General features: G+C 36.7%; 4 protein-coding genes across 6 annotated transcripts; 1 reads left to right on the top strand and 3 right to left on the bottom strand.

Annotated features, from left to right (window-relative positions):
* Positions 1-1,421: 1,421 nt before the first annotated feature.
* LOC137710900 (conserved oligomeric Golgi complex subunit 2) lies at positions 1,422-6,862 on the top strand. The gene is made up of 12 exons (XM_068450058.2): positions 1,422-2,047; positions 2,451-2,657; positions 3,176-3,512; positions 4,032-4,193; positions 4,345-4,444; positions 4,545-4,760; positions 4,842-4,950; positions 5,170-5,370; positions 5,609-5,713; positions 6,096-6,221; positions 6,311-6,445; positions 6,542-6,862. The coding sequence occupies exons 1-12, from the start codon at positions 1,592-1,594 to the stop codon at positions 6,653-6,655; spliced, it is 2,268 nt and encodes a 755-aa protein (XP_068306159.2). The 5' UTR covers positions 1,422-1,591; the 3' UTR covers positions 6,656-6,862.
* Positions 6,863-8,309: 1,447 nt separating this feature from the next.
* LOC137711724 (putative calcium-binding protein CML19) lies at positions 8,310-9,250 on the bottom strand. Its single transcript, XM_068450982.2, has one exon. It carries the CDS (start codon positions 9,011-9,013, stop codon positions 8,591-8,593), a length of 423 nt encoding a protein of 140 aa, XP_068307083.1. The 5' UTR covers positions 9,014-9,250; the 3' UTR covers positions 8,310-8,590.
* A 1,622-nt stretch (positions 9,251-10,872) lies between these two features.
* Positions 10,873-18,489, bottom strand: LOC137710840 (ribonuclease J). Of its 2 annotated transcripts, XM_088695585.1 has the most exons (17): positions 18,143-18,489; positions 17,384-17,606; positions 16,904-17,027; positions 16,522-16,578; positions 16,057-16,248; positions 15,902-15,979; positions 15,287-15,469; positions 15,081-15,161; positions 14,362-14,427; positions 14,169-14,261; positions 13,598-13,723; positions 13,182-13,295; positions 12,910-13,005; positions 12,737-12,834; positions 12,127-12,629; positions 11,421-11,866; positions 10,873-11,321 (listed from the first exon to the last, which is right to left on the bottom strand). In XM_088695585.1, exons 1-17 carry the CDS (start codon positions 18,327-18,329, stop codon positions 11,226-11,228), a joined length of 2,763 nt encoding a protein of 920 aa, XP_088551711.1. In that variant the 5' UTR covers positions 18,330-18,489; the 3' UTR covers positions 10,873-11,225. The 2 variants fall into 2 exon arrangements, with proteins under 2 accessions (XP_088551711.1, XP_088551712.1); XM_088695586.1 differs by lacking the exon at positions 18,143-18,489 and having other exon boundaries at positions 16,918-17,027; positions 17,384-17,556.
* Positions 18,490-19,024: 535 nt separating this feature from the next.
* Positions 19,025-21,912, bottom strand: LOC137711033 (cycloeucalenol cycloisomerase). Of its 2 annotated transcripts, XM_088695584.1 has the most exons (9): positions 21,750-21,907; positions 21,495-21,637; positions 21,209-21,292; positions 20,768-20,809; positions 20,490-20,590; positions 20,231-20,341; positions 19,966-20,157; positions 19,547-19,644; positions 19,025-19,452 (listed from the first exon to the last, which is right to left on the bottom strand). In XM_088695584.1, exons 2-9 carry the CDS (start codon positions 21,604-21,606, stop codon positions 19,260-19,262), a joined length of 933 nt encoding a protein of 310 aa, XP_088551710.1. In that variant the 5' UTR covers positions 21,607-21,637; positions 21,750-21,907; the 3' UTR covers positions 19,025-19,259. The 2 variants fall into 2 exon arrangements, with proteins under 2 accessions (XP_088551710.1, XP_068306329.1); XM_068450228.2 differs by lacking the exon at positions 20,490-20,590 and having other exon boundaries at positions 21,750-21,912.
* Positions 21,913-26,796: the final 4,884 nt, after the last annotated feature.

The raw sequence follows: 26,796 nt of genomic DNA, 5'->3' as shown, positions 1-26,796 counted from the left end.
TTTGCAAGTAATGATTCCTACTTACCTGTATTAGTAGTTCAACACACGATTCGGGCTCTGCTTGGTTCCAATTAAGGGTATTTCGCCCTTTAACCGCATGTTACAAATTGACACGTATCTTAAGTGATTTTTAAAGATAATAGGGGAAAGTTAATTCACATGAGTGAAGTTTTGTTGTCCATAATGGCTGGAATTGGGTCGTTAACCGAACTGGGGTGGGGAAATCGACCGGCGACCGGTGGAATGGTCGAAGCTGGACTTGATACTGCAAGCAGCAACAAGTACCGTCACTAAGAGAATGTTCAGTTTATGTCTCTGATGAGGTATTTATGCATATGTTAAATGGTGATTTGATGGAGGAGAAATTGCTCCGAGAGAAGTAGCCAAGCAATATCCTTGTGTATGTGAATGTGATGCCGGATGTCCAAAAAAATTCCTAAGTAATCTCAGAATAACTTTGATGGTACGTCTATTAATTTGCAAGCGGGTGTAGAGGAATTAAATTGATGAGGTTTTTCGGTTTTCTGTTGAAGCGTTTTATTGAATCATTTGGGATTGTGGTAGGAATGATACATCACGTGCCATGCCAGATCGATTGGACATGCATGAAATTTTAGAAATATTGTATTCTAGATAAAAATTTGACTCATTTTGGACTGTGGCATTCCATCATAGTCTAATTCCTCCAAAATCAAGAGTTGAGTTCGTAATATTATGTGCATTCCCAATTGCATGGAATCCATAGTCGTAATCATATTTTTGAGGTTTTTTAGCTAAAATGTTTCCTATGATTATCCTCCTTACTTTGGTCATTGAGATTTAAAATCGACGAAAATGGTCCCTATGATTATCCTCCATCAATTATTTTGGTCATTCTGTGAAAAAATTTCGTTAAACTAAAGTAACCACTAGTTCAAGAGGAGAGGTGGATTAGACAAACATACCTTAATTTAACGAAGATTTCTCATGAAATAATCAAAATGATTGATAGTGGACAATCTGAGGGATCACTTTTATTGATAGTGAACTATTTTTTATTGAGAGGTTTAACAAAACACTCCCGGTACTGTTCACTTTTAACGAAAAACCACATTTATAACTTTTCCTGGTACTATTCACCATACCTTTAAAAATAGCTTTTCGTTAAAAGGGAAGTTTTTTTTGAACTTTTCGTTAGTTTTTCTTTTTTTATTTTGATTTCGGTTACAATTAAGTAAACATGTCACTGACTAGACGGCCATGGACCCCATCTTGTGATTAGTCTTAATTGGGCTTATGCCACCAATTTTACCGGAGCACAATAAAAGCCCATGCTTACAATTTCGACCCAAAAGAAAGAGTTTCTTTTTCATTAACATTTACAGTCCGTACAAATAAAAAGATTAACCCAGTAAAAAATAAGAAATCCAGATCCGCAAAGTGGCCAGCCGTTAAAAACCCGCCCCGGTAAACCAGTCGTCTGTATTTTCTAACACCCCAACATAACCACCTCCTCGATTCCGATTTTCCCACGCACTTTCTCGGCATCCAAACACATTGTAACGAAATCAGAAGAAGAAAAACAAGTGAGAAAAAGAGGAATCTAATTTCAATGGCGGATCCAATCGCAGCCCCGCACAGATCCGCCGCGGACCTCTTCTCGGACCCGCTGGACTCCCACCCTCTCTGGTTCAAGCCCGCGCTCTTCCTCTCGCCGGAGTTCGACTCCGAGTCGTACATCTCCGACCTCCGGACCTTCGTGCCCTTCGACACGCTCCGATCCGAGCTCCAGTCCTACATGGCCTCCCTCAACCACGAGCTCATCGACCTCATCAACCGCGACTACGCCGACTTCGTCAACCTCAGCACCAAGCTCGTCGACGTGGACTCCGCTGTCGTCCGTATGCGGGCCCCGCTTGTTGAGCTAAGGGAGAAGATCGAGCAGTTCAGAGGCTCCGTGCAGAACTCGCTCGTGGCTTTGACGAACGGATTGAAGCAGAGATCAGAGGCGGCCGAGGCCAGAGAGGTCTTGGAGCTCCTGCTTGATACGTTTCATGTCGTTTCTAAGGTAATGCGTCACTGAATTTAGCTTTGGCTTTGGTAATTTAGAGCACGTGACAGTGATTTAGTTGAAGGATTAAGTATAAATTTCATTGCTTGATTGATTTGTTGCTAATGTAGTTCGATTGGAATTTCCAATTTTACACACCAAAAAAGTGCAATTTTTTATTTTGTTTTCTAACTTGATGGCTTCCGAATTCTGAATTTACTTTGGTTTTGCATAATGGAAGCCTTCATATTATTTCGTGTTCTTTTCGATCTGAAATTGCATGTCTTGGCACTGTCTGGATTTCCAATTTGAGAGCTTTTAGTTTTAAGAAGAAGAGAAGATTAAACAGAGTGGAAAACTAGTCTAGATTAACGACAATGTTGTGTTGATCTTTGTTTCTGTTCTCGGACTTTGAATGCAGGTTGAAAAACTAATAAAAGAGCTGCCCAGTGTGCCGGCTGACTGGTCGAATGGAGATGTAAATTTGGCAGAGAAGAATTCTATTAGCGATGGAGCTTCCTTGCAACATACTGAGAATGGAACAAATCTCAGAGACACTCAAAGCATGCTTTTGGAGAGAATTGCTAGTGAAATGAACCGGCTGAAGTTCTATTTTGCTCATGCACAGGTTGCTTTTTCTCTCTCTCGCGATCATTTTTTTATTACATCCGACTTTGATATCTGTAGCTGTGGCTTTAGTTTGAATTCTAGCAGAATTCAGTTCAAACTTGTTGTGTGCCGATTTTCAACTCTGCTTTTTTAGTCATGAGTCACATATGTGTTACCTGTTGTTTTGGCTTTCAAGAAGTGCTGAGCGGTTGAAATTTGATGGTTTTATTTCCTTTTTGAACGAAGCTATTAATTTTGTTTTGTTTATCTAGACAAGATATGAAAAAATGTGGGTCTATATGCAAGATGAAATTGTTCAGATGTTAGATGACCTGAAATTTTGAGAATTCTTGCCCCCTTCCATCCGTACTAATTTTGGTTTGTCTGTGGAAGGAAATTCTGCTTATTATTCATCATAATTTAAAATTAAATATTTTCTTAGTGACTATGGTAAAAAAATCAGTAAACTTTGAATTGTTTTACCATGGGCTTGGACATTTTTTGTGCTCATCTATTTTCTCTATTATGCCAGTACAGAACCTGCCTTTCATTGAAAACATGGAGAAGAGGATTCAGAGTGCCAGCCTATTATTAGATGCTAGCTTGGGACATTGTTTTGTAGATGGACTGGAACATCAAGATGCAAATGCCATTTACAATTGTTTACGTGCATATGCTGCAATTGATAACACTAGGGGTGCCGAGGAACTTTTTCGCACAACTATAGTAGCTCCATTGATACAAAAAATTATTCCACATGGAACATCAGGGGCAGCTACAAGACCCTCTGGAGATGACCTTGAGAATGATTATAAACAAATCAGGACGTGTATTGAGAAAGACTGCAAATTTTTGTTGGAAATTTCTTTCGAAGGTATTGAAAAAGTCCAAACTCCACTGCTTCTTCTTTGCAGTATCATGCTTCCATTACAACTATCTGAACTCATTTCTATAGGAATACAACATCATTGCTTCAATCGTGTGACTTTGTTTAATGACCATGGTTCTGTGATTCACCCTAGTTTATGGATTAATCATGTGTATTCATGTAGACTGAAATCAGTTGTTACTCCTTTACGTCATCATTTTACAAGATGCACCATGTTTTTCTCTCTTTTTTGTAGCGTTATCATTTCATTTATCTTGAACTCATTTATCTTTAACTCATTTATCTGGATTCTCATGGCTTTAATTTCATTGTTTTATTTGTATACGATGCTTCTGAGATGCACCTTGGTTTTATAAACAAAGCAGATGGCTCATTCACCATCAATCCATGGTAACATAGAAAGGCCATGCTATAGGTTATAATAGATGACATGGATAAGCATTCATGAATGTTATATCTCTATATTTTTAAGTCTTAACTGTTTTTATGGATTTCTATTTTCAGAGAATTCTGGTTTGCACGTTTTTGACTTCTTGGCAAATTCAATCCTCAAAGAGGTTCTCTCAGCGATCCAAAAGGGGAAACCCGGTGCTTTTTCTCCTGGAAGACCAACAGAGTTTTTGAAAAATTACAAATCAAGCCTAAAGTTCTTGGCTCATCTAGAAGGTATAAATTAGTATTCCCCATTGTGTCATTTAAGTTCTAAAATTTCGCGTGGCTTATCCACAATTTAATTGATGCTGAGTGATAGTCTATTGGTCTTGGTATAAGTGCATATTTCGTTCATCATAGTTATAACATTGTATTGTCATGCAAGGCTATTGTCCATCCAGATCAGCTGTTTCCAAATTTCGAGCAGAAGCTGTTTATATTGACTTCATGAAGCAATGGAACCTTGGGGTTTATTTCTCTTTGAGGTACTCAGCAAAACTTTTGGTGGTTGCTGTATTTATCGAATATGAATAGAGTTTTTATGCTGTGGACTGCTCTTTTAATGTATTACTACGATTACCTCAGGTTTCAGGAAATTGCGGGGGCTCTAGATTCTATACTTGTGGAGACTAGTCTTCTCCCTATTCATAATGTACCATCTGGTCAAGGAAATTCTCCGGATTTGACATTAAAACAAAGTGTCACTTTATTGGAGTGCTTGGAATCCTGTTGGAGAGAAGATGTCATTGTTCTTTCTTGTGCTGATAAGTTTCTTCGCTTATCATTGCAGCTTCTTTCAAGGTCAGTTTGAGGAGATTAGATGCTATGTTATAGTCTAGACCACAGTTTTATTACTGACGACATGTTGTGACTGTATCATAGATACTCAAGTTGGTTGTCATCTGGACTGGCTGCTCGTAAGATGGGTCAAACCGGCTCCAAATCTGGTTGTGAATGGGCTTTTTCAGCTGTTCCTGACGATTTTATATATGTATGCTTCATGTCTTAATTAAAATATGGCGTCTAAAATGCAGTAAGTCCATGCATAGCTAGAGGGTAAAATAAGGCTAAAAGTCTTCTTGGACTTTATAAAAGACTTCACATATTCTCTAATGGAATATGATCGTGCCACATCTCACCAATATACATCAGTTAATTTAAAAAAAGAAAAATGAATCTTAACCCAGACTAATACATATTGGCATTGCAGATTATTCATGACACAGACCGGCTGTACAAGGTGGTTAGTGGTGACTTCCTTGGGCATGTACTTAAGCTTCTTTCTTCTTGTCCTGCCGATGTTCTTGATCTGGTAAAACAGAGCCTGTTACAAGGAGGAAAATCATTGAATGATTTAGTGCCTCAAGTTATCAACACAATTGTAGAGGCACTAGTTGAAAAATCTGCTGCGGTAGGTTTTGATTGATTAAGAATATATTTTGGCCTAATCATGAAATGCAAAAAAAATGGACCCCCTTGGGTTTGCACCCACCTTTAAAAATGTGAAGCTGCGTGATGGTTTTTAATATCATGTGGGAAATATATCCTACCGCTCTGTTTTGGGTCTTTAGCGGATTTTCTTGGTTTATCATTTCCGGTCTTGTGAAGTCTATATTCGTTTTGATGTTACCTTCCTGAAAAAAATGTAGGAATTGGCACAGCTAAAGGGAATAACTGCAACATACAGGATGACGAATAAGCCTCTTCCTGTCAGACATTCACCCTATGTGGCAGGAGTATTGCGTCCCCTGAGGGTATGCAGCCTTCTTTCTTTATGGCTAAAATTCTCATCCCGTTCCCAGACAAGTGAATGTTTTTTACTTTTATTTTTCCTTCCCTGCTGTTTTCAGTTGATAGTTTTAGTTGTAGCAATAATCTAGGGTCCGATATTCCAGGGTCCCATCTTGCAAAACTGGGTCTTTCAGATGAGGTGTAGTGTCCGATACTCTGTGGAACAGTTTTACCTTGTGCTAACTGCTAAATGGACTTGTTAAAACTGAAACATAACTGTTGTTTACGTTGTTTTAGATGGACTTTTTATTCGTAAAGTTTGCAGCATCTTTTGATCTTCGGAATGTGCACCCTAAATTTTACTCCAAATTATAAATTATATACTGAACAAGCAACTACTAACAGGCATTTTTGGAAGGAGAACGAGCTACACAGTATCTTACAAGGGACACTATCAACGAAGTGCTGCTTAATGCTGCAACCGAGATTACTGGTCGTTATAATGAGCAAGCTGCCAACGTCGTCAGTGTGGTTAGTGTCCGGATGCTGAAATGGCCCTTGAAATATATAACCTTCTGCAGTTCATATTTGTTGAATTCTAAACTCTTTATCACGATCAGGCTAGGAAAACGGAGACTTCACTGCAGAGAATAAGGCAAGGTGCACAAAGACGAGGTGGAGCAAGTTCAGATGTTTCGGATCACAATGTGTCGGACACTGACAAGATATGCATGCAAATTTTTCTTGACATTCAGGTAAGAACTGGCCTACATCGTCCATATATATAATTTCGGGCTAACAAATTATTGACTTAATACAAGATGATTAATGTCGACGTATATGATTGTCAGGAGTATGGGCGTAACCTCGCCGCCCTCGGTGTTGATGTTTCCAATATTGAGGCGTACCGTTCCTTGTGGGACTGCGTTGCTCCTCCGGACAGGAAAAGTGTGATTGATTTCTGAAGTTGGGCATTTAGCCTTCCACCCGGTTTGTAGATTTGAGCATTTGGCATTGACCCGTTTTGTAGATGTATTTTCTCACATTTCAAATCCAAAGATTTTTTTTGTAAGTTGATTAGTTGTGAAGTCTTGTTTGTTGCAAGAGGTTTCTCACATTCTCATCAACAAAATATGATAAATTTAGTATAAATTATCTATCGTTTGTCAAAATATTACGAGTTTTTATATTTTTGACCGAAGGTGGAAAAGAAAATATAGGGAAATATTTTTAGTTGGCGTACAGTTTTATAGGTTTGCCAGCGCTTGTTGGTGCCACCTTAAGCATCTCCAATGGGCTTTCTAAATGAGCTCCTAACTACAATTTTGAGATGATTAAAAAAAAAATAGAATTTTAACGAAAAGTTCTTGGTACTGTTCATTTTAACGAAAAATCATATTTTTATACTAAAAAGTCAATCATGGTACTATTCACTTTACATTTTATTTTTGCCCTTGTCGTTAAAACTCACAGTTTTCAAGACATTTTCGTTAGTTTTCCTTAAAAAAAAAAATCAACTTTAATCATGATCCATTCACCTCCGAGGATAAAAATTCATCTTGAAGTTCCTACATATAGAGAGATGGAAAGGAGCTCCGAGTGACTCTCTATTATTAATATTAATTCTTTTAATATTATTTTATAAATAGTTACTTTCTATTGGCTAATTGTTGACACATAATCGACTTTAAAGTAGAAGAAATTTTTTAGTGTGCCGAGAACACAACTCAGTACTCCAAGTGTCATAATACAAGTTGGAAAAAAAATTTCAAGCATAACCATTTGCATTGTGAAACTTGGTGTACCGAACTTTGTTCCTAGCACACTAAAAAATGTCTCCTAAAGTAGGGAGTACGGTTAGAGTATAACTTTTTTAGAGAGCTCCTAAATCAATTTTTTTTATGTAGTTTTTTTAGAAAGCTCCTACATCATTTTTTATTTATTTTTATTTTTTTATATAGGTTTAGCTAAAACTTTGCTATAAAATAGAGAATGTGATTGAAGATGCTCTTAGACAACCAAAAAAAAAAAGGAAAAAAAACCTAACCTCTCCTAAATGATAGAAAATTTCACTTATCCTATATGTTTCGACGATGATATATGGATTTTCAAGTTACATGAATTTAGGTTAATTTGTTAAGGATTAACTAAAATTTGTTAGGAATGCAGTACAAAAATTAGATAGAAGAACTTAGATTTCGATTACGGAGTATACTTCTGTTTACTAAACTTGATTGTTCATTGGTGGCGTCCAAGAAAATCATTCTCCACTCTTCCCTAATTAAAATAATAAAAAAAGAAGTACAAATTAATTATTTTGAAATGCTAATAATAATTTCGTCAAATATTAAACCAGATTCTTAAAACAAATCCACTCATTCTTCTCCACATTCACAAAATTGAAGGTTATGAACCAAATTGAAGTCTGTATTCATAAAAGACATTACAAGACACGTCAACTTATTACAGTAAATTTTTGTAACAAGCTGATGTCATAATATATAATTTTGTTCTCAAATATATTTCAGACTTCATTTATTCATAACAAAAAAAAGAAGTCATTACGTCATTTGGTAACCAAAATTATTAAACCATAAAAACAAAAATAATGAAGAGAAATTGGCTGAAATAATCATTTTTCAAATCCCAACTGCAGAACCAGTTAATTTTTAGTATGCTGGCAATATTTAATCATTACATCGTTAATACCGTAGTGGATAGGGTGTTAAGTTTCTACCCACGCATCTAGATTCGAAATTCTCATCTCCTTAAATTATTGTAATAGTTTTGAATCATTCTCCCTCTCTTTAATATTAATAAAATAAAATAAAATAAAATAAAATAATCAATAAATGGATACACTATGTGTATACACACAAGAGCACTGCAACTGCATACTGTCACTGCATCATGATTCTGAACTCTTCAAAGCAAATCACCCCATCTCCATTCAAATCAAACCGTTGGATCATCACCTTGCACTCATCAACGGACTTGGACTCACCCAACTTGCTCAGCATTCTCTTCAAGCTGCTGGGTGTAATAAACCCACACCCCTCCACATCATACACCTCAAAAGCCTCCCTTAAACCCTTCACCTTCTCCTCCTCTTCCCCTCCTTCCATTAACCCCACAAGATCCTCCAAACCCAGCAACCCGTCTCCGTCCGAGTCCAGCATTTCCACTGCCGCCTCCGCCTCATTCTGCAGCAGCTCTCCACCCATTAACCCCAGCCGGCGCCTGAGCTCCGCAGGCGAAACCTTTCCGTCACCATCTTCGTCAAAGTATCTGAAAACACGTTCGTATCCTTTGTGACTTCCCATTTACAAGCGATATCAGAAGAGAATGAAGAGGAACTCGGATAAACGCTTTGAACTACTTGAGCTACAAGCCACTTGCAACGACGCAAAACTATTAATTATATATACTTAAAGTTAGCAAAAGCCCAAATGAATTTGATTGCAATGGGTTAATATTATCACAGCGATACAGGCAAATATATAACGGTTTTGGGACCAAGTTATTGCCAGGTTCCATGATCATGGTTAGAAGTTGCTGTGAGTTTTCTAAACCCCAAATAGCTGGGAAAAGCGTGGCTGCTCACAGAGTCATGCGTGAGGTCAAGAGGAAAAATAGTTAAAGGGAAGGAACGCAGAAGCAGATATTGCGCAAGGAAGAAGACGGAAGAAGTTCAACGCCGTAGAAAGAGAGACCATACGAACACTCTTTTATGGTCAACATATTCCAACTTCTGACTTTTTGGCAAAACACTGCGTTGTACACACGCGTACACGACGTATCAATATGGTGTATGAGATGTACTCGTAGTAGTAAATTATAAGATAAATTGCAGTTTGATCACCTGAACTATCATTCCAGTTGAAATTGACAATTTACTGGAGTAATAATTCATGGGGTCAATTTCAACTGAAGTAATAATTCAAGATGTCAAATGTCAAATGTCAATTTACCCTAAATTATAACCAATTGATCTTAGCTTGGGAGGAAACTTCAGCAGAATATTTTTGATCACGTGACTAGTCTGATTCTAACAGCGAGTAAAAATTATCAGTGAATATTGTAAAAAGAGGGAAATGGAATCTCCGTGTATTAGAGATTACACTGGCACACAGGTCACGTGTTCCTTGATTTATCATACTAACTCTACCCCACTTTCTCACACCAACCCTAATCCAATTTCTCTACCCAAGAGCTTGCTCCCTAAATGGAGGCGGATGGTACCTGCATAAGCCGCCCCCCATGGGGTGGTACGGTACTTTTGAGAGTTCGCAAACTCAAATTTTCTTTTTCTAGTTAATTAAACATAACAGACTAGTCATTTAGTACTACGGTATAATGTTATTTCTCTTTATTGGTAAGTGGGATGGCTTAAGTTCAATTTTCGTCAAAAGTAAATTTGAACTACATTATTGCTAACCTATTACAAGACTAAACCCACCATCTCCCGCGTAAATAATATGACTTGTTCAAAAAAAAGAAAAAAAAATTGTACACGTGTTGTATTAGTACACTACAAATGAAGTTTGTACAAAATTGCTCTTTTGGTTTTCTGCATTTTAAAACTAAATAAAAAAAAATACAAAATCAAAGCTCCACGCGTTGTGATACAAAATTCAGTTGTCATCCATCCAGATCAGATGTATTTATAAAGAATACTAGTGTAGTCAATCCTCCATGTAAACTCAAATTATTCTGCATGTATTCTCCGATAGAGTAGGATTATTTTTCCTTCTCTCACATATTGTTTTTTTTTTTCTTATTGTTTTTATAAAAAAATCAATATAAAATGTTGACGTGACTTAACAGTAACCGTTCAAGTATGAAAGAAGAAAGGAAGAGAGAGATTAGAAGAGAAGAGAATCCTTCTCATTCTCCGATGATTTGTGAATCATCAGCAATTATCTTTTTTACTAAGGTTTTTAATTTAATTAGTCATGAACCTAAACATGAACATTGACTCGACAATTAAATTTAGTCTTGATAATTTGATACAAAGCGACATTTTACATTAAATCCATTTGAATTTGAACTATTCAAAACGAAAATTCAAATTTTAAGTGCATAGGAAAAAACCATTACCCTGGTTAAGTTCAAATTTGCAATTTAATCACGATAGTCTAAATAATCAGAAAGAAAAAAACCATGACAAAATCAACAAGGGTTAGAAATTTTTTCTACATTTACTATTCCATAAAATAAGAATATAAATATTGAAAAAAAATGGGTATCACAAACTATGGCACCAAGGGTTTCTTCCCAGTACAAAATTCCCACCCTGACCCTTTGCTCATCTATTTGATTGACTGATATATCATATCCATGGAGGTTAAAGGGGTACAAATGCTACAAGAACCTACTTTAGTTTCTCATTTTCAAATCCCTTTGATCTGACAACCATACACACCTTCAGTCTTGGTGAACTTTCCTTTGGCTGTTCCTCGAGCTTTATTGGATCAAGTATTGTTTCTTGGGGAGTTTTTCAGAAGTTCGTGGAACTTTTTTCGCCTCTAGCGATCATTTTGTTGCCAATTCCTCGGAATCAGACAAAGCTCCATCCATTTCCTCAAAGTATGGCCAACTCTTTCTACTTCTTTTTCCGCTCTTGCTTTCCTGTTCATGAAGACGTCGTTTGATTAGTGCAATGATAAACCAAAGTAACAAGCACAAATGGAAGAAGGAACGCTGGCATTAGGGTGGAGGTGGACAAACCTCATATTTCTGAACCAGGGATGCCCACAGAGATTTGCATTGTCCTGGGCTTCGGTTGATCCCATCAGCCAACAAGTTTCTAGATATCTCTTCCCAGAGGGCCATTCGCCCCTTCGCAACTTGAAATCTGCCACGCAGTTTCCCCCGCATTGTAATAAGCTTCTTAACTTCCTCAGGCTTCCATCTATTGCGTTTCACAGGCTTTGAAGGATTTGGTATTTCACTGTTTTCAGGACCATCTTTCTGTGGATGTTCCTGTTCCGCAACCAAACCATTTTCATCTTGTACTGATTTGTCACCAGTTGATAATCTAACCAATGATTTCCAAAAATCCTCCGAATCCTCTGAATCAGAAGAAAGCTTCTCTGACTTGGAACTTGAAGTAGCAGAATCTTCCTCGGGTAGGAGTCCTTCGACTTCAATGCCATCATCTTCTAGTTCGGACTCTGATGAGATGAAAGAATAAAACATACTCAACGTCAATGCTGTAAATCACAACTCCAGGAAAAAATACTTAGATATATCAGATTGACATAGAGGTGACAGTTATGAAAAGAGAAAAGTCTACAACACATAATGAATGGAAAACTGAGATCAAGTTCTTCCATATGATAATATCGACAGTTACTGCTAAGAAACACATTTTACAGCGGAGTGTTGCGTATAATTACTGAATGCAGAGAGAGAGAGAGAGGGAGTAAAGGACCTTCCGTATCTTGTTGCGAGATGCTCTGTAATGTGTTGTCCTTGTCTCCATCTGCTTGTGTCCTAGTTGACTGACTCTGAAAATATGTTTGTGTCCTGCCGTCATCTGCTTGTGTCCTAGTTGACAGACCCTTATTTTGATGTCGATCATATACTTTCCTCAACTGTGACATCTCAGAACCAACTTGGGATTTTCCAGATAGTCTTGCACTGACCTCATCAGCAAGAACTACTGCGGGGTTCTCCATGGCAATGGCAATGACGTCTGGCCTTTTACCACTGTACTTTCTTACCAATTTCCTCAATACCTCAGACACTGTTCTTTCCATGTGAGCCAGAGGACAATTTATGGGGCAGCTTGATAGTGCAGCGTGGGCAGCTTTATAGAGTGCATCAATAAGCTTTCCTTTGTCCAGCCATAAACATCGAGTAGTAATTTTTATCTTCCCTTTTATGCTATTTTCAGCCGAATCGTTTACGTTTTGAGGGCGTAAAATTTCCATGCTTAAGACCAGAAAAACAAAAAAGAACATCAGGATGCTATCATATAGAAATTTCCACATTAAGAATATGCATGTCACATGTGTCACTGAAGAATCTATGAGATCTACCTGACCACTATTATGCCGTCTAAGGCGATTCTTAGTCTCTCATCAACACACAGTTCGCTTGAAGTACCAAATGCTTTATCACCATCACTAAACTTCAACTGTAATATAATAGTAGATTGATTAGAAATTGCTCAATTAACTTCTCATAATGGACATTAAAGCTTAACACCAACCTGCAAATTCTCTTTTCCAAGCATGGTGAAACCACTAGAAAGTACTCTTCTGTTTCTTAAATGTGAAACGCCAAGCATTTCCCCGTTTTTTATAACCTGATGCGTAAAAAATTTCATGTTTTAGTATCTTAATACCATGAATCCTTCCACATTATGACCACAGACGAAAACTACTATCATGCATACTACATATGATTGGACCATATCATCCACCAAGGAAGCATCAACAGGACAAGTTCCTTGAGTATAACAAGATGAACGGATTGACTCACAGTGGTGTGATGAATGCCAGTTGATTTGCCAAGCAATTCATGCTCTTTGAGGAACAAGAGTTCTCCATGTATCGGCAGAAAATGTTGCGGCTTCACGATTTGAAGCACTTCTTCCTTTAAAAGAAAAAAAAGATTCTTTCCCAATTAAAATATATATAAGATGGAGCCAAATGAAAATTGCACATGAAAGGTGAAACAAAGAAAGACAGCCATGTCTATATTGTTCTAAAAGCAAGGAACCTGCACAGATTTTGCACAAAAAATTATACGCTACTGTGTTGTTTTTCTAAATAAGAAGATGCAAAAGTGCCACTAATATCGAGTTTATTATCACCTTTCAGAATATTAGAATAAAATCCTACCATTTAAGAAATTAAACCATTTGAAATCAAAATCTTGAGATTCAAAAGACTTACCAATTCTCCGCGATACCCATGACCAGAAGTGTGCAGTCCCTCATTCTTACCCATCACTATAGTTGAGCCAAGATCTGATATGCGGTTTAACATTTTCATTACCCGAGATTCATTACCAGGAATTACCTATAAGGTAAACAAGGTCAAAAAAGCCAAATAGATCAATCTCAGCATATGCAGCGACAAAATCTATCAAAGCAGATCTCAGAATTCTGAAAAAATAGAAGAATAATTGGAAAAGATTTCCAAAATATTTAAGCTGATATTCTGTGTGTAACTTCCAGTTTTGAAAATTTAAAATTTGACCATGGACCATGTTGAAATTAAACTTTGGAAAAATTTCGGAAACTTTCTTCATTCTTTCTTTTTTCAATGAAAAGCTAGATCTGTTAACCATGAGTATAGGAAACTTAATAGGGTATAGGCAGTATATGCCAATAAACAAAAGAAGTTGAAGTCTTATAAATTCTTATTCATCTAAATAAATTTGGTTATGCTGAAAACTCATATAGGTGTAACTTATATGAAAAATCAATTGGAAAAGGAGGCTTATTCAATCAAGTTCTCTTACCTTAGCTGAATACAAAATTACGTCCTCTTTGGTCAGCTTGACAGAATGACTACTTCCAAATGATGCAAGATTTAGAGCAGCACGTGGTTCTGCCTGACACAATAGCATGCATCATTTGCCAGAAAAAAGGTCCAGATGAAGGTTTTACTTTATGGAACCGGGCAGCCATAGGAGGCCATCTAGATAAACTTACTTGAGAGCCAGTTGTGACAATCAGCAAATCCTTTGGAGCATAGGAATCAATATCTTCCACTTTCACCTAATTTGATGTAATAAAATAAAACTTTATGATGAGATCTCTCACTAAAGAGAGGAGAAAAGTGAACAGATGCCACTACTAATTTAGAGATCTAAATGATAACCATATATAACTCCAATGATTCCGTCAGGCACCCATTCTAAATCCTAAATGTAACAACCAGTATGTTTTCTACTATCTCTCTCCCCAAAAAGAATGAGATCCTTTAATTATCCAGACTAGAAGATTTAAACTAGAAACATAATACTTCTGCATAATCACACAAAATGCAGGTCAAAGTAGAAAGAAGGAACTTGATGGCTTACAACGTTATTGAGTAATAGAGTGTATGGGCCCAATTAGAGTTTACGAGCAAGGAACTAGAAAAGGACTTCCACTTGCTATCTCGTTTGGTTCAAATAAGGTTGAATGTAAAGATGATGCGACTCAAATTTTCTAATCACGGTCTATTTACTGCTAAACAGTTTTTCTCAGCCAATAGAAGCTGAAGCTAGCTCTTTAACTCTGTAATTGTATTTTCATGTCATATGAAGCAACACAAGATCTCATATGATAAGGACACGCACACATGACAAAGACTTGGGGAAGAAAAAAACATACGGGATCTACATCAGCCCATGTACAAAAGAGAAATAGAGAAGATGCATTATTACCAGGGATGATGGATCAATTGGTGCCTTCCCATCCTTCCAAGCTGCATCAAGATATGTCCTCAAGGACATACCAACGAATACCTAACAGATCACAATATAACACTTTCTTAGACACATATTTTTTTTTTCATGCTAAACTAAGGTGAAGGGTATTTTAAAGAAAACAAGCACACTGGATTGTGTTGGATAAAGTCAGAAGAACCTACCAACTTTCTGCCGGTGAAATCAGCAGCAGCTTTCACACTTCCAAGTCGGTGTATGTTTGAAGCAAACTGAGTAGTTATAACCCTCCCTTTAGCAGCTGAAATATGCCTCAACAATGCATCTGCTACAGAAGATTCGCTAGTTGTCCTTCCCGGCGAGAGTACATTTGTAGAGTCACTCATCATCTGAAAATTAATGTACATTAATTGATATCTTCACCTTTTCCTCCATGAAAAACAGTTTTGACAAAAAATATGGATTTCATGTACATTAATTGATATCTTCAACTTTTCCTTCATGAAAAACAGTTTTGACGAAAAATATGGATTTCATGTACTTACATCACTGGTTTACAAGATGATTCTTAATTATTCAATGTAAGAACTACGTGCACAATTCATGAATTAACTCCATCTTTTGAGAAGATATTTTAGACTCAGAATATTTTATATATGCCGTTATTGGTTAGTAACAACATGAATCTCACATTCTAAATTATAACAGCACAAACAATTAAACCCTATTCTGTCCCCAAGAAAAATCCCAGTTTCACTACCAAGTGGATCCCAAAAGATAAGAAATCAGAAAATATATAATTACTAGACTGAGGGGCAAACCAATGTTACTCCTTCTTTTGAAAGTTCTTCCAAAGCTTCACGGTCAAAACCTCTACCATCCAATGGTGACTCGTCAATCTGTTTAACATAATTCTTTATTAAGTTTGAGAATTTAATCAAAGAAGAGAAGAAGATATACAGGTAAGAAATGTTACCTTCCAGTCCCCAGTATGAAGAATTGTCCCATCAGAACAGCGAAGAACTAATCCACAACAGTCAGGAATAGAATGTGTCACCCGAATAGGCTCAATCTCAAATGGTCCAGCCGTAAATTTCCTCTTTGTTCTAAATGTCCTAAGTCTTGACGGGACAAAAATCCCATGTTCCTTCAGGCGTTTTTTAATAAGCTGTTCAAAAGAACAATATCAACGTTTTGAACATTATGCTAACACAAAAATTTGAAAAAAAACCCAGGAATTCAAGAGAACAGGCATCCTTCATTACAAAAATATTCATATGCATCGACAATATGAGATACAAAAAACCTCAAAAGCATATGGCTAAGAGCTGCAAAGAAAGTATTTTAACATTCCGTGGGAGGTCAACATCAGCAAACAACATTGTTGAAATTTACATACCATGAGAAAAACTTTTGGCTGCTGAAGTTACGCAAAAATTACCTCCATGGTAAAGGATGATGCAAATATTGGTGTATCGAGATCCAAAGCTGGGATCACCTGTTTAGAGAAAAAATATGTATTAACTATTAACTAAAATCCATGAAGACCAAAATAATAAACTTCCAGCAGAATGTGTAATTCAAAAACTTTGATACATTTGCCATATTATACAACTCTTCTTAACTAGAACAACATTTACGGTGTTCATCTTCATCAAGAAAAACACCTAGAAGTAAAAGAAACAGCAAAAATAAGTGATTTATGGAATCAGTCCTTTTATGATGTTTCTTTCTACAAAAATAAAAAATGCAGTAGATTCATCAATAACAATTATGATATTGAGCCAAAATGGCATTTCCAAAGTATCAGAAGGAAACTTTACCCAAGGCAACGCACCAATGTGGTCTTCATGCCCATGTGTAATAACAATCGCTTCAATTTTGTGGCTCCATTTTTTGATAAAGGTGGTATCAGGTATAATCTTTTGGACTCCGAGCTCATCAAAGCTGAAATTGCATATAACATATAATCAAGGGTCAATGCATAAGTAGAAGAAAAGAGAAGACCAATAAGGATCACTTTCAACAGGCATTCATAGAAGCAAATACAAATAAGGATCCATTTTTCATGCACACAAATTCTTCTTTTTGAATGTATGGAACAAATGTATCCTTCCAATTATGCTGGTATTACGAAATTTGTTGAATCTACTTAAATAAACGGCATTCATAGCAGTAAAAATGTGGACAGAAGAAACCTTCTAAGAAAAGATAAGTCATACTAGGCAGAAATACATCGAGTTATCACCCAGATACAATCTTTCATGAGCATAAACAATAGAAACCTAGCCTACTTCACATACTCTGGAAACATAACACCAGCATCAATCAGAATATAGCGGTCATAATTCCCAACCAGCATGCAATTCATCCCAATTTCTCCCAGGCCACCAATTGGTAAAACACGGATTGGGGGGCCCTCTCTGCCTTCATAAAATTGTTCCATCTTTCGTTTAACAGAGTCTTCCATACTTTTTCGAGGCCCTTCCATTCTTCCCGATCTTCTTACATTCGACCCACGTGTTCCTAAATGAATCAAACCAAAAAACAACCATCAAAATTATCTCCAAAAAAATTGGTAGTAAAAGATGTCTTCCTAATAAACATAGAAATTAGCATGATAGGTTGTGAGATGGAACATAACTTCCGGTTCGATTGCTTGTTGAAACAAGTTATAACTATAAGATATAGAACATATTCATAAACTTCACCCACCTTTGGTCACTAAAAACATTAATTTTTTTAAACAAAATTTAATCTTTTGTCAAAAAATGGAATGCCTAAGACATTGCAAACCACCTAGAGAGCAAAACTAAACCTTGTTTTGAATTCCACTTAGCCCTAATTACCTGCTTCAAATTCCAATAAACTCTAAGCACCTTATCCTAAAAGAGAAATAAAATAAAATAAAATAAAAACTTTGGCACCCAATTAAACTAAAGCATCATCAATTTCAAATTTATGGTCACTAAATTTCAGAATACTTCCCAGTTTTCATATCCTTCAACTTTCCCAGCACACACACAAGATAAAATATAAACCCAACTTCTTAATTTAAATACCTGCTGAAGTAGGAGAGCCAGCGGAGCACGAAAAGCAGCGGCCCACGGCTTTCGGCCGCCACAGGAGGCTGTAAGGGCACGGAGAGAGAACTCCGAGAGCAGCCATTTGGGCCGACACGCTTGGTTTGAACGGAGCCGGGTAGAGAGAATGGTAGACAGATAAACCCCCCAAAACCCCTAATTGCATGAGTGATGAGTTGGACGATTCGGAAGGTCCGAAACGTCGAAACGAAACCCAGGAAATCTACGTGGGTGTTGGGGTTTGCTGAGAAGCGGGAGAAGAAGGGAGGGAGGGAGAATGCAGAGTGGGAGCGGGAGTGAGGATTTTTGTAGGCTTCAGAAATATCTTTCTTATCATTTTTAAGGAAGGATAAAGGGGATAAAGCCCTCGCACGTGTGAATGAGTTTTTGCTTGAATCATTTTCCCACCCTACATTTGTAATATAGAATCGTACTAGTATATACTTGTTTTAGTGCCTTTTTCTCTCTTAGTATTACCAATTTCCTTTGAGTGAAACTAAATAAATACACAAATACAAGCGATAATAGAGAAGAGTAAGATCTTTTGTATGACCAAATAAAAAGTTAATGTTTGTCGAACAGTCATCTGATCTGACATACGAACTTTAAAATTTATCATAAAAAATGAGAATCCGAAACACGACCTTAAATATGACAGTACTCATGAAAACAATAAAAAAGGATTGGATTATAACCATTTTCAGAATGCCAACGACACCGCCTTGATCTTTAATCTTTTCACATAAATGTTGAGGTTAGATTTCAATCCGTCAATTTTTGGGGTGAGTATTTGAATATTCTAAGCAAAAAATCATCTCCCATTTCTTTTGTCGACATGCAATTTTTGTTTGCTAATAGATCTTCCAAAAAACAGACTTGTAGTTGTATACGCTATTCATATTCGCAATGGAGTTATAAATTCACACTCAATCAAAATATCGTCTGAATAAATTACCAAGGTACAACAAGATAAAAGTTACACTCATCCAAATATGGTACAATAACCATTGCAGCAACTGCTGCATGAATCCCGAAGCTTGGTATCTTCCTGCTCCGGGAACTAACTCATCGAGCTCCCTGTTTGCACAAGGAGTTGTCAAATTTGGGCTGCGTGTCCCGGGAACCATGGCAGTCCAGGTTGAAGACACTGTTTTGTTTCTGGAATTGGGACAATAGGTCCCAGAAAGATGCGCCATAGATCTAATATTATGGTGACCAGCATTGCAGCGCCAAGAGCATCGATAGCCGCTCTAGGCAAGTCCCATGGATCCCCAGGCTTCTCATCAATCCTGTGCACATTAACAAGGTGATACAATGAGCATTCTAAAAGATCCCCTATATTTCTGATCAATGAGGTAAACAAAAAAGTTGTGCAGTTCTTACCTCAGAAACATGGGAAAGCTAACAATGAAGTAGATAGCATAAAACAAGGAACCAACTGTGTACATAGACGCCCGGTCCACAAATTGATAGTAAGGGAACTGCACAGAGTTAAAGCAAGCATCATTGTAACGGCATATACTCATGTAGATATTCACGAATCCTTAAACTGCAAGCATGTAATAGCAACATTATGCAAATTATGTATGAGCTCCATCATATTGCAGGCGTGTCATCTACCAACGGAAATAGTGGACAAGGCCATAAGGGGTCAAATGGAATACGATAGGATAAGCAAGAATACGTCTAGAGGAATACGTGATGAAACTACACATGTATGAACTTCTGCATTCTACATTAGCTAGAACCTAATATTAAGCCACATTTGGAAATTAGGAAAAATTTACAATTATATAACATACATTAGAAATAGCTACAGTCTCCAGGTATGCGATGAAATAAGAAAGAGCCAAAATCCATGCAGCCTCAGCAACCCATTGAACTTGTTCTGGACATCCAGCAGTAAAATGGCGTAGTCTGCGAAGCGTTATATTGGATGTGACATGATAAAATAGGAAGCAAACATGTGTGAGAAGAAAGGTAGTGTGCGGTACCTGCACAGAATTAAAAAAGTTATTACAAAAGGTAGGTAGTCCATTGCAGAGCGTTTCAAGATTTCCAGCTTACATTGTTCATTTTCCATGATGGGAAAGTATACGAAGCTCCCAAAACGGTGAAGAAATAGTGGGTCCAAAAGTAATTCCCAACGTAGCTAAAAATTATAACCCACACGCTGGCCTGTTACAGAAATCAAAGTTCGGTTCTAGCTAAGCATAAAGTTATAATACAGATGAGAATGTTATATTAAACAAAGTGCTAGTGGATCGATTAGTGTAGTAAATCAGTGACAAGAAAAGAACCTTCAAATGACAAGAACAAGACTCACGAGTCGCAATGGGAAAATTTGTTTTATCACATGCTTTGCAACTTGATAAACAAATGATGAATGTATGCGCATTATACAAAGCACCAAGAAGAGAAATATCACTGCATTCCAAATAAGCGATAAGTCCAGCATAACTGGCCGCAAAAGGTATAGACTTTCATTGATAAAGACAAATCATCAATAAGAAAAAAGCTGATAATCCAATTATAAGTTTCATTGTTCGATGACCTTGTCCTAATTATGACTTATAAAGAATTTCACCACAGGAAAACACTTGCCTTCACCCAATAACGATCCTTCCAAGCCAAGCGGATATCTGCCTGCAACAATACTCGCAAAAAATTAAAACGAAAAAAGAAAAGGTTAGAACATAAACAAACTCTGGTAATACAATCCAAGCTTTCCACTCTATTGCACTAAAAGCGTAATCATACATCGGTTCTATCAGCGAATATTTACTCTCTCTCTCTCTCTCTATCTCTCTCGTATGTTGGATTAAAGTACTACTAGTTTCAAGAAAGTAATGAAGTTTGTACCGCAAGGAATATAATTCGACGCCAAAAATAAAAGGGCTAGTGGAATTGTTAATTTAACCATCATTCGATAAGTAGAAAACGAAAACTTTAAATGTTATTCCGAACACAACATTACAAATTAAGCCGAAAATTTGTCCCAAGAAAACAAATTTCAAACTGAACTTAGTACGATCGAGTAGTTACCTTCCCGACGAAGAGCATCGGCAACAAAAATGCAGGGACTGCAGAAACCAATCCAATTAGCAAATACTCCAACTCCGTAAAGCTCTGCCACAAACCCACATCAAATTTCCCATACAAAAAAATATATGGTAAAAGAAAACTAACCAATTTCACCAAAAATCAAAACCTTTTACTGCTATGGACTACAAATACATTTTGGCAACTAAAGTTTCCATCTTTTCTACAATTTTCATCGATTTTCTTCGTTATTTTGTCAGTAACCAAACAGATGATAAGGAAATCGAACCTCGTAGAGCTTGAAGGGCACGACGATTCCCAAGCAGAGAGTGAGCCAGAAGGGAGTGTAGAGAAGGAAGAAGAGCTCCCCCCATCTCTTGCTTGGATTTGGAGCCAACCATAAACTCGAATAACAATCCGATTCTTCTTTACCTGCACGCGTTGCCAAACACGGGCTTGTCAAAAACCCGGATTCGAATTCGGATACCGAAATTCAAAACCCTACTTAATTGAAGTATTTGAATTCGAGGAGTATGAACTTTACCGCCCATTTTGATATTCGGATCTTAAGAACCGGTGTTTTTATTCGGATCGGGGCGGAGCGCGGAGGCGGTGGGCGGTGCTATGAGTGTTTCAGTGTTTCACTGTCTAAGTGAGAGTGAGCTCCGTCGTGATTGCGCCTCGAGACTGCTGCTGTTCTGTACTTCTTGTCGCTTGTCGTACTTTGCTGAAGAGATTAGCTGAGGTGGCGGGTTTTGCAAAAAGGGGTCTGTTAAGTTCGGTATTTACTCATGTACCTAAGGCCTTGAAGAAAATAATCTAATTTGTGTTACAATTTTTTTTTTTTTTTTTTCCAAAATTTGTGTTACAATTAGGTTATCAAATTTGGTACCACATAAGTAGGATTTTTTTTTTCATACAACGGTGTCGTGCACACTGATATATATATATATATATATATTAACAAACGATATTATCTACACTAAATAGTGGGAAGTGGGGGAGTGGGTTAAGCCTCATAATGGCTAGCAATAATGTGGTTCAAATTCGTCTTTGGCAAGAATCGAACCAAGACCTCTCACGTAAAAATGAAAAAGAATATCACTAGATCGTAATACTAACTCGCTACAATGATTTTAATATGGCGTTTTAGCTAAAGTAGTCTACGAGCTTGGCATAACTCATCACTTTAGTCCATGAGATTTGAAATCGATAAAAGTGGTCCCTGAGTTGGTCTACCGTCTATCATTTTGATCATTCCATAAAAATCTATGTTAAAATAAGGACCAACATGACAAAAATACTCTCAATTTAGTAAACAATTGGTCAAAATCATTTGACAAAAATTAGGGTATTTTGGCCATTTTACTTATTTAACGATGATTTTCCACAGCAAAACCAAAATAATTAATGGTGGACAAACTCAATGACCAATTCTATTAATTTTAAATTTTAAGGACCAAAGTAAAGAGTTATACCAATTTTAAAGGCAATTTTAGCTAAAATGTCTTTTAATATTAACTTATTAGTGTGATTAATGTGTGACCTAACCTAAATTTGTCACATCTTGATGTAAAATATTTAGTTGTATTAAAAGAATTTAGAAAATAAGAAAACAAATACAATGCTTTGAACTTTTCTATGTAGATGGACTTGGTTTAAAGTTACTATTCAATAGATTATTCATTCTGTGCAAACTTCCTCTATATAAACGGTGAATATAGTAAAGTTCAAGCTTGACTTATTTTTTTGATGAATTGATTTCGGCTTGACTTGTTCTTCTCATAATTCAAAGAAAATTTAATGAGTCAAATATGAGTCAAGCTAAATACGAACTTGAAATGTATCGAACTGTTGTGGCCTATTTTATCTTATAAGACTATTTCCGATGGTGACCTAAAACCTAAAAATATTTAGCCCAGAAAATTTAGGTTTTAGCCCAGAAACAGTTTTTCTACTCCAACCCTTCTGGTTTAAAATTTTAGCCCCAGATTATCAAAGAATGAATTAAGGCTATTTTTTTTTAAATTAACTTTTAAAAAAAAAAATTTATGTAGACTATCCTAAATTAATTTTATGAACATTTTAACCTAAAAATATTTAGGTTCCAATAAATTTTAAAAAATCACTAAATCAATACATGAAAATCAAGATAAACCACATAAACTTAATACTAACGACATTTAATAAACCACATAAACTTAAAAAATAAAAAAGACAATTAATAAACCACATAAACTTATAAAATAAAAAAAAACAATTAATAAACTACATAAACTTAATACAATCGAAAACTCATAGACTACATAAACTTAATAATGATATTCACCATCTTGACTTGGTGATGGACTTGGGTGATAGTCTTGAGATGAATCATCATCTTGAAATATACTCATTGTGGCATTCCTTCATAAAATTTCCTTTTACTTACCACGTAAGTATCTCTTCCTCTCTGGAGTGTATTTGTCAAGGTCCTCAATTATCAAATTAGTTTCGTACCTTTCTTGCTCCCTATCCCCTTCTTCCTTCATGGCCAAAAGCATTTGGGGCGATTCTTCTTGTCGACGGCACTGGATTTCGTTCATTATTGCCATTTCGCTAGCAAATTGTGCACGTGTCGGATCTTGGGACTTCGCTTTTCTCTTTGCTTCCTTTTGCTTATCTCTACCCGGGGGCCTTGCAAAAGAAAAAGTTGGGGTCATTTGTTCGACACCTTCATTGTCGGCAAAATTCACACCTTCATTGACATCATTTGGGGGTGGGGCTTCATTATGAAATAATCTTCCACATTGTTGGTTCGCATCGGTTCCCCACCTCGGACAATCCTTGAGGATGTTCCAAGCATGATGCAACTTAAAAGCTTGATTTTTTGGTGTAGTTCTTGTCTGGTAAATTGCCATTGCTTTGTCACCCTATGCAACAAATACATAAAAACAATTAGTTGCAAAATACTATTATGTAAATGACAACTAAAATATCAACAAATAAACTCACAATTTCTGAGGCGCCCCATCCACTAGGCATGTCAACCATGGCTCTCTCCAAGCTTCCTTTCCATAAAGTGCATGCTTTGTTGATAATCTTCCACCGATCATAAACACCACCAACTTCCCTTCGATCGGCGTTGGAGTTTTCATGGAACTTATCAACGATTTTACCCCATAAAACCTTTCTATTTTGATTGGTGCCGACGGCACCATCTTCGCTAATCGAAATCCATGTCAAACATAAAGCAATATCTTCGTCAAAGGTCCAATTACGACCTCTAACATGCTCTTTTGCCATCTTGAAAATTCTGGAAATGAGAATAAATGGTATAAAGAAAAATTGGAAGAATTGTAGGAGAAAAGTGAGTTTTGTGTGGATGTTTGAACAAATACATAGGTATTTATAGAGTTTTTGGTTGAATTTTAAGTTAAATAATTTTTTAAAATTATTCTAGCCATTGGATTTAAATTTGGACCGTTAGATCTTTTTTTTTACCGTTATATTTAATTATATTTGATCTAAGCCGTTGGATTCAATAAATACATAAATATAAAACTAAAATAAAAAAAAAATTTGAACCTAGACCATTGGATTAACCAACGGCCCATTTAAAGTCACCATTGGATTACAAAAAGTAGCCGTTAGGCTGCTTTTGCTTTGAAACCTGAGGGAACAGCCCCACGTGGGGCTGTCGGCTGATTGCAAAATCCTGGCGCATGCGGCGCATGGGCGTCTGGCGGAAAGGAAACTGGGCTTCACAGCCCGTGTTTCACTCACAACAGGTAGGACCCATAATCACTTTTGGCCTAAAAAACGGGCTGGTATTTGGCCTTCTTTTAAGTTTTGGGTTTTAGGTTTTATTTAGCACATGGGTTGGAGTGGGTTTTGAGGGGAAAAAAAAAGGGAAATTTTAGGTTATAAACCATTGTTGGAGATGGTCTAAGAGGAAGGAGGCTGGCGACAAAGAGAGAAGAGCGAGATATATGTTTGTAGAATTGTGTTGAGGAAATGTGTGTATTATTCTCTCCTACGTAGTGTCTTTATTTATAATAATAAGAGGAAGAAGAAATCCTTCATCCTCAAGGAATATAAGTTCATATAGGAAAGAATAACTACAATCAAATCTAATCTAGGATTTACACATCACACTTAAACTAGAAAGTTTATAACACTCCCCCTTTAGTGTGTATGAAACGCTCCGATCCCGATATTCTCCGAACACCAGGATATACACGTGTTGGCCGACATCCGAAGGTGATGAAAACCATTTATTGAATGCAAATGCTGAGAACAAGGAATAAATAAGACTTATAAATTTAAATATAATGAATATGCGTTTAAGGAACGTGTTCAGAGTATACAACGAACTAAAATACTAAAAAGAAATAATATAAAATTGAATGAATAAGAGGATGGGTCCTACACCGTGATGACTCGAATATGCTTATGCGAAAGTGCCTGAACGTTGGAATTGTATACCTCGATTCTAAGTCCTAAAGGAGACACAAAACAAATATGAGTGGACCAAGTTGATATAGATATAATAAACAGTTATCAACATACTAACCCCCAAGTTTTATGAAAACTCATATAACATGATAAAAATAGGTTTTCCGAAACCTAGCATGCCGTGCAATGTCTCAAAACATATATCGTATATATCGTAATCACTAGTGAATGTCCAATATCCTTCCAGGTCTCATGCCAACTCCCCGTCCCTGTGCCAATTGCCAGAGGAAAATCACCTTCAGGCCCTATGCCAGCTCCCCATCCATATGCCAATTTTCCAGAGGAAAACCATCTTTAGGCCCTATGCCAACACCGTACCCTCACCCGAGATGGAATTTATCCCTCACCCCGTAGCGGAATAGGGACCACTAAGTAAGTACAAAACCATTGAACATACATATATTTGAAAAGCAACTTCATAATATAAAGTCATCCATCATATATACTATAAAGAGATGTTTGAAACATGTTCAAAATATTATATCGTCATCCATCAAATATTCTATAAAGAACACGGATTATAGGAAAAATAATAATAATTCAAAATAACCTCAATAAGCATGTTATCTCATAAAATGTTTCATAAAACATAATTATTAAATCATGTTTTTCATGTATGCATTTCTGTTATTAAAACATGCATTTTTAGAAGGGGTCCACTCACCGTATACCGTTGGTGCAAATCCGTGCCAAAAGGAATAACAGAACACCACTATTAATTTCACGTACGTACATAAAGGGTACATTTAGTCAACTCTACGCAAATGACTTAATTTGGGAAAACGGACGTCGAAAATAGGTTCAGGACATCGGAATTAGCCTAGGAGGGGTCCAGGAAGAAAACCCGAAAAGTCAACGGGCAAAGTCAACATTGACTGTTGATCGGTCAAAGTCAACGATCAAAGTCAAAGTCAATTGTCGGATCAAACCAGTTTGGTCAAACCAGGTTTAGGGTTAGGGTTGAACCGACTTGGCTCGTGTGATTTAAAACCCAGGTTAAGGCCTTAGGGCCAAATAGAACTTGGGCTTCCAGCCCATTTCCTTAAACCCATTATTGTCATAAGAAGGCTTATAATAAGTTTTCCCATTGAACA

This window comes from Pyrus communis, chromosome 6 (assembly GCF_041283825.1).
Source record: "Pyrus communis isolate YQ-2024b chromosome 6, ASM4128382v1, whole genome shotgun sequence".
NCBI lineage: Eukaryota > Viridiplantae > Streptophyta > Magnoliopsida > Rosales > Rosaceae > Pyrus > Pyrus communis.
Note: the sequence above shows the minus strand (reverse complement) of the source record. Positions and strands in the feature narration are given on the sequence as shown.